Source organism: Sciurus vulgaris (genome assembly GCF_902686455.1).
Source record: "Sciurus vulgaris genome assembly, chromosome: 17".
Classification (NCBI taxonomy): Eukaryota; Metazoa; Chordata; class Mammalia; order Rodentia; family Sciuridae; genus Sciurus; species Sciurus vulgaris.
This window is the reverse complement of record NC_136478.1, coordinates 58206828-58215318: the sequence shown is the minus strand read 5'-3', so window position 1 is coordinate 58215318 and position 8491 is coordinate 58206828. Positions and strand designations below refer to the sequence as shown.

Below are 8491 nucleotides of genomic sequence, written 5' to 3'. Positions count from 1 at the left end.
AAATTTTCTGGTGGAGTGTTTTGGATCCTCTAAATATAGAATCATGTCATTGGCAAATAGTGATAGCTTGAGTTATTTTCTGGTTCATATCCCTTTAATTTCTTTGGTCTGTTTGATTGCTCTGGCTAGTGTTTCAAAGATGATATTGAATAGAAGTTGAGAAAGGGAGTATCCCTGCCTTGTTGCAGATTTTAGAGGGAATGCTTTCAATTTTTCTTCATTTATAATGATGCTAGCCTTAGCATACATAGCCTTCAAAACGTTGAGATATATTTCTACTATTCCTTCTTTTTCTAGTGTTTTAAGGAGTGGTGCTGTATTTTATCAAATGCTTTTTCTTCATCTACTGAAATAATCATATGATTTTTAACTTTAAGTCTATTGAATTTCATTCATTGATTTCCAGATGTTGAACCAACCTTGCATCCCTGGGATGAACCCCACTTGATCATGGTGCACTATCTTTTTAATGTTTTTGTATGCAGTTTGCCAGAATTTTGTTAAGGGTTTTTGTGTGTATGTTCATCAGGGATGATGGTACAAAGTTTTCATTCCTTGATGCATCTTTGTCTGGTTTTGATATCAGAGTGATACTAGCTTCAAAGAATGAGTTTGGTTGGGTTCCATCCTTTTCTATTTCATGGAATACTTCGAGGATTGGTACTAGTTCTTCTTTGAAGGTCTTGTAGATCTCAGCTGAGAATCCATCAGGTCCTGGACTTTTCTTGGTTGGTAGACTTTTGATGACTTCTTCTATTTCAGTGCTTGATATTGATCTGTTTCAATCGTGTATGTTTTCCTGAGTCAGTTTGTGTGGATCATATATCTCTAGAAACCTATTGATGTCTTCGAGATTTTCTATTTTGTTGTAGTATAGATTTTAAAATAGGTTCTAATTAGGTTATGTATTTCAATGGTATCTGTTGTCATATTTCCTTTTTCATCACAAATTCTAGTAATTTGAGTTTTCCTTCTCCTTCTCTTCATTAGTGTGCCTAAGGGTTTATCAATTTTGTTTACTTTTTCAAGGAACCAACTTTTTGTGTTGTCAATTTTTTCAATTGTTTTTTTGTTTCAAATTCATTGATTTCATCTCTGATTTTAATTATTTCTCATCTTCTACTTTTGATATATATCTGTTCTTTTTTTCTAGGGCTTTGAGATGTTGACTTTTTATTCTTTAAATGTATGAACTCAATGCAATGAATTTTCCTCTTAGTATTGATTTCATAGTGTTCCAGATATTTTGATATGTTGTATGGTTGTTCTCATTTACCTCTAAGAATTTTTTATATCCTCCCTGATATCTTCTGTTATCATTGTATCATTCAATAGCATGCTATTTAATCTCCAGGTGTTGGAGTAGATTCTGTCTTATATTATCTTTGATTTCTAATTGCATTCCCCTATGATTTGATAGAATACAAGGTAGTATCTCTAATTTTTTATATTTACTCAGGGCTGCTTTGTGGCATAACATGTGGTCCACTTATGAGAAGGATCCATGAGCTGCTGAGATGAAAATGTATTATCTCAATGATGGATAAAATACTCTTTATGTGTCAGTTAAGTCTAAATCATTGATGGTATCATTTAATTCTATAATTTCTTTGTTTATTTTTTGTTCCAAGGATCTAACCATTGATGAGAACAGTGTGTTGAAGTCACCCAGTATTATTGTGTTCTTGTCAATTTGTTTCTTGTGATTGAGGAGGATTTTTTTGGTGTACTTGGTTAAGCCATTGTTTGGGGCATGAATATTTAAAATCATTATGTCTTGCTGTTTTATGGTTCCTTTAAGCAGTATGAAATGTCTTTCATTATGCCTTCTGACTAACTTAGGCTTGAAGTCCATTTTATCTGATATAAGGATGGAGACCCCTGCTTTTTTACTGAGTCTGTGTGCATGGTATGTTTTTCCCATCCTTTCACGTTTAGTCTGTGCATGTCTTTTCCTATTTGATGAGTCTCTTGAAGGCAGCATATGGTTGGGTCTTTCTTTTTAATCCAATCTGCCAGTCTATATCTTTTGAATAATGAGTTTAGGCCATTAACGTTCAGGGTTATTGTTGAGATATTACTTGTATTCTTGGTCATGTTGGCTTATTTACAGTTTTTGATTTGGCTTTGTTTTTCCTTTGATTGTCTTTCCCTTTAGGACAGTTTCACCTTAGCCTGACTTGCATTCTTGTTTTTCATTTCATCCTCATGGAATATTTTGCTGAGAATGTTATGTAGTGCAGGCTTTCTAGTTCTAAATTCTTTTAACATTCATTTATCATAGAGGTGTTGTATTTCATCATCAAATCTGAAAGTTAGTTTTGTTGGGTATAAGATTCTTGGTTGGCATCCATATTCTTTCATAGTTTGAAATATCTTGTTCCAGGACCTTCTAGCTTTTAGGGTCTGGGCTGGGAAATCTGCTGAAATGGATGTTCATTTCCCCTTATGTGTAGTCTGATGCTTTCCTTGTGCAGCCTTTAAAATCCTCTTTATTTTGTACATTAGCCATTTTCACTACAATATGTCTTGGTGTGGATCTGTTGCAATTTTGTGCATTTGCATTCTGTAAGCCTCTTGTATTTGGTCTTCCATTTCATTCTTCAGGTTTGGGAAGTTTTCTGATATTATTTCATTGAATAGATTGCTCATTTCTTTGGTTTGTATCTCTGTGCCTGCCTTCCTCAGTCTCAATAATTTTTTAATTTGGTCTTTCCATGATTGCCCATAATTCTTGGAGTTTCTGTTCACAATTTCTTACCATCTTATCAGTTTGTTCAACTTTATTTTCAAGGTTAAATATTTTGCCTTCATTGTTTGAGGTTCTATATTCCAAGTGATTTATTCTGTTGGTGAAGTTTATATTGAGTTTTTAATTTGGTTTATGGTTTCCTTCATTTCAAGGATTTTTTTTTTCAAAATCTCTATCTCTTTATTGAAATTCTCTTTTGCTTCCTGCATTTGCTCTTTTAACTCTTTACTGGAGTAATCTTTCATTGCCTGCATTTGCTCTCTTATTTCATCCTTTGCTTCATGGATCATTTTAATTATATGCGTTCTAAATTCTTTTTCCGTTATTTCTACTGCCATGCTGTCATTGTATCCTATTAAAATAGCACCTTGGTTTGTTTGGGACACTTTCTTCCCTTATGTTTTCATGTAGTTTCTGTATCTTCCCCTGTAGCAGTGAGGATCTGAGGAATTGCAATTTCCCCCCTGTAGGCTTATTGTGATGCTTCTAGTTTCCAACACCTCTCCTTTAAGCGGGAGAGCAATATTAGCAGCACCAAATACAAACATGCAGCCCCAAGCCAGATATACCCTATGAAGGCATTAACAGTATTATAAGAATCAGAGAGGATGAGTTTGTTTATTATCTACAGTCTATCCAAAAGCCTTGCAATGGGAGATACAATTTCTGGTGGTAAAGAGGATGGGGAGAGGAGTAGGATATAACCATTAATAGGATAAGAATGAGTATATAGTAATAGTAGATCATGGGAAGAGTGATAGCGAGATCAAACAAAGTTGGTTGTTAGCATGAGAAAAGGGGAAAAGAGACTCCAATTATACACATAAGCAAAAGAAATATAGAATGAGAAAACAATAAAGATATTAAAAATTAACAATTAAAAAAGTCTACTGTATAACATTCATATACTATTCGAAACTCTCAGTCTTCATTGTCCTGATGCAAGAAACGTACCTGACCAAGAGTTTCCAGTCTCACTCCAATTACAATGGTTATTATCAAGAATACAAGCCATGACAGGTATTGGCAAGGATGTGGAGACAAAGGTGTACACATACATTACTGGTGAGGTTGGAAATTAGTGCAGCCATTCTGGAAAGCAGTATGGAGATCCCTTAGAGAACATGGAATGAAACCACCGTTTGACCAGCTACACCACTACTTGGCCTATACCTGAAGGACTTACATACAACATACTACAGTGATGCAGCCACATCAATGTTTATAGCAGCTCAATTCACAATAGCTAGATTTTGGAACCAACTTATATGCCCCTCAATAGATTAATGGCTAAAGAAACTGTGGTATTTATACACAATGGAATATTATTCAGCCATGGGGAAGAATAAAATATGGCATGCACAAGTAAATGGATGGAGCTGTAAATATCATGCTAAGTTAAATAAGTCAATCCCAAAAAAACGAAGGTCAAATGACTTCTTTGATAAGTAGATGATGATACATAATGTGGGGAACAGGTAAGGGAAGAATGGAGGAAGGAAGGATGTGTAGAGGGAAATGATGGGTATGGAAGGAATAGGGGAAGAAAAGATGATTAATGAGACAGACATAATTACCCTCTCTACATGTATGATTACGAAAACGGTGTGACTCTACTTCATGTCCCGCCAGAGAAATGAAAGTTGTACCCCATTTGTGTACAATAAATCAAAAAATAATTTTAATAAAGTAAAAAAAATTTTAATGACTACCTAAAGCCTTGAGAATTCTCAGGAATATTGACTTTAAATATTTTCCTGCATAATGAACAGCCTACATAGTCCTTTGGTTATGATGCGATAGGCTCTCAGAACACTGTTTACATCCACGCTCTGAAGTGGTGCCTGGAAAATGAAAGGTGGGAAGGGGGCACTTATGGATCACACAGAAGCAGTTTCTTAGGCCAGCACACTTTAATAGAAGTATGATGCAAACCCACTGTGAATCTTACATTTTCTCCTGTTTGAAAAACATCACATGTAAGCATATAAAATAGTTTGAAGAGTATGAATGTATTGATTTTATTCAAATTACAATTTAAACTTGTAATCAAAGTGAAAATTTTCAATGTAATCTCTACATTTGCTCAAACTACGTCTTCTCAGTCTGAGTGCATTTCACACTGTGGAATATCTGAACTCACACTAGTGCCATTTGAAGTGTCAAGGGCAGCATGGCCTTTCTTTTCCATATAAATCATTAGGGACACTGCCCTATTGCAGAATAAATCCTGGGATATGAGATCAGACATCAAATGTCCTTGGGGAACCTGTCAATTTCATTGAAAAGAATGAGGTAAATTTGGAAACAATTCTGTTACTTTTAATCAGCAAAAATGGGCAGATAGTTGGGTAGCAGCATGATAAAGCTCCAGTGAGACCCTCTGACCTTGGAATTTTATGGCGGGTATGAAAGGAATAAAACATCAAACAGTTGTTTGAGAAATAAAAGAACACAAAGAAACCTACAAGCCGGAGGATGGTGCGGGTGGCTTTGTGTTCAGGAGATTGCTGGGAGGAGATGTGGGGGCTGTGGATATGTTGGGCTCTCCTGTGGTGTCTGTAGAGGAGATGCACCATGTACAAGCTGGTACAGACCATGAGGAGCACAAACAACAGATCACGAACCAGTAAGACAGCATGGAATGAAAATGAATTATGTGTTCCAAAATGCTTGGTTCGACAGTATGCATGAGCATACCCAGTGCCAACCAAAGTGAAATTTCTGATGTCTGTGATAGATTCAATAACATGGAAGTAGACGATCATGTTGAGGACCCAGAAGAAAAGGAAGGAGGGACAAGTCCACGTAGGGAGCTTATATTTTATCCACATCCACTTAGAATTACTGGGACTGACAGTGATAGCTTGAAATGTACTGAGGAGAGAGGTGGTGCAGATGGAAACACCCCGGGTCACTCTGTATAAGAACAAAACTGTCTGACAACCAACCTCGTTCAAAAACCTCCTTACTCCAAAAGATGATGCGATATCTGGTATCAACGTGAACATGATGGTCAAAGCATTGGCCAACAAGAGGTGCATAATTATGGGATCTATGTGCTTCTTCAGTTGGGGTTTAACTAAGAAGGTGTACGCATACAACATGAAGAGCAAGGAGTTGCCCAGGACACCAATGCATAACTGAGAGATGAGGAAAATCCCGAAGATTGTGTCACCTGGAAACATTTTATTCTGATTATTATTTTGGAGTGTTGGGAATGGAATGCAGATTTTCATGCATGTTGGGCAGGTGCAGTAACATTCAGCTACACCCACAAGCCAGAAATATTATCTTAATGATGGCTTCAAAGTCATAATGATCTAGATCTGCAATGAAAATGAGTAATTACATAAAATTATTCATAAGATGTAACTTCTGCAAGAATACTGACATTGCAGGAAGAGAAAACGGTGGTGAAATGTCCACTCTTCTTGCATTCGAGGGCATCATTAAACACTTCCTGGGCCTGGATTCTGGATGTCCTAGAGAAAACAGATCACATAAGTAGTTGAAGAGAGAAGCTGTAATTCAACCCTCCTCACTGCATTCTATGATACTGAGCAGGGGACATGTGTCCTGTGTGAAAGACAAACATTCAAGTTATAAGCATATTTTCTTCTGAGTCCCAGGCCATTTCATCTTCAACCTATATTTCTGTAGTCTCATGTCTCTGAAGAACATGATCCTCCTAACAGACAAACTACACTGTGTCCTTAAACCGCTGTCTTTTAGTACTCAATGCACACATCCTCCTCAAAGGCAATGACTGCCAAACATGCATCCAACACAGAATTTTCCCCCTGGAGACTTTTCACCTTCCTCCATACCCATGGGTCTAACAGCAATGATCTGAGACGCATGTTCTTCTCACAACTTGTGCAGAGCTAATGACATGCAGAGGCCAAGATGGATTCTAAATGTCCCACAGTTCTCAGGAAACACCAGGACAGGGAATGTGGGGGCATCACAGTCACTCTGACCATGATTGAAAAACCCAGGCTAACAGAGAGTCCCTGCATCCTGAGGACTGCCACGGAAGAACAATCCAACCTTTTCTTGTATGTTTCTGAATATTTTCTTATGGAAACAGAATGAGTAACCAATGTTTTGGCAGCAGAAATAATAACATACATTTTCTGGTTAACAGTGGAATTGATAAGGTTAACATCTCAAGTGTACTTCTTGGATTATGGAGTTTATTTCACTATTTCATTTTCTTGGGGATATTTTCTTCCACTGACCCAGTTGCTCCTTCACCTGACCCATAGCCTTTTAGTCTCTCCTGGACCTCTGGTCAATTACACTTGTCTCCACTTTGAGCAAGTCCATGAGAACATGCTCAAGTCATCCCAGGCTACACTTCATCACAATCCCTGCTTTGCATGATCTGCACTGCAATAATCCCACACTCATTATACTGTTAAGGGAGCAGCATTCAAATTGTTTACTGAGCTCACACAGAGTTGGAGTACTGTTCCTTCACAGGCTCATTTGTGCCTTCCACCAACTCTGCAATTTAGGTTTTATGATTCTGAGTTTTTTGAAATTGTGAATCATGACGTGGTTGACTATGGTGACCATAGTTTCATTTTTAAAAATGGGTCTTGGTTTAATATGTGATATGACATTTTCAGGGGAAACCTCAAGTGTTCTGATCATTTATAATTTTCCAGTGTGTGAGTCATGGCCTACCCCCTCCTCACTCTTAGCAGAGATCTTTCCTCAGCCATTTTCTGTCCTTCCCAGTTTACTTGCCCTTAGCAATCCTAAGTCCTTCATAACCTGATCATTCAGATATATTCACAATATTCCCTTCAGTACTAATGGAAGTCACACTCCTTCCTGACAGAGCTAGGAGAACAGGGCTGATTCCCAGGCTTTTATCTGGACATAAGTCTGCATAGCCTGAATGGATGAGTTGCATCAGCTCCACTGCAGACAAGCAGAGGAAGGGGACCACTGCACTGAGGGGCGCATCCTGGGACCTGAGGAGGTTCATGCACACCACTCTTGACCACCCATGAGGGAAAATCAAGATGTAAAAGGATAAACATCAGTCTACAACCATGATAGGATCCCGACAGGTTGCAGATCAGAGCAACAGGTGCACAGTGTAAGAACAGCATGAAAGGAATTTAAACACCCAGGCTGAGATGCCATCCACCCTGCTAGTCCACAGAGAGGGACAAGCAGAAACCTCTGTCTGATAATTAAACTTTGCTAAGAGCATGAAATTAAAATATTTTGGTACAAGAGTCTGCTAAATAGTTGAAGTTATGGGTGTATTAATTAACTCATTTCACCATTCCACACTATGTTTATAAATCACAATGCACTCTCTGCACCACATGCATAAATGCAATTATAATTGCTCAAAGTGAAAAACTATGCATCCAAATGAGACAAATTATGGAAAGTACTTTCACTTCCTTGGAAGTCTAGAAACAAAAGTCAGATCTACAAAATCACTAACCAGAATTCCCAGGAGCACTGTTTTAAACTTTTGTGCTCAGACAAATATATTATCAATATATGTGAAGTAAACACAGATAATTAATAAAACCAAGCAGGAGATTTTAGCAAGTTTTTCTAATCAAAGGAAACTGCACAAGAATGTCAGGATATAACACATTCACCAGGTCAAATCACACTCGCCACCTGAATGCTATGAACAGCACCACACCCACCGTCACCGTGAGAGCCCAGCTTTCTCCTGAGGCACTTGAGGTGCAGGGA

The 8491-nt window shown here is 37.6% G+C and overlaps 1 protein-coding gene across 1 annotated transcript; it reads right to left on the bottom strand.

Annotated features, from left to right (window-relative positions):
• Window positions 1-4853: 4853 nt before the first annotated feature.
• Window positions 4854-5940, bottom strand: LOC306647704 (vomeronasal type-1 receptor 4-like; the record flags this gene model as incomplete). The annotated part of the gene is made up of 2 exons (XM_079117203.1): window positions 4854-4965; window positions 5141-5940. 2 exons carry the CDS (start codon window positions 5938-5940, stop codon window positions 4854-4856), a joined length of 912 nt encoding a protein of 303 aa, XP_078973329.1.
• Window positions 5941-8491: the final 2551 nt, after the last annotated feature.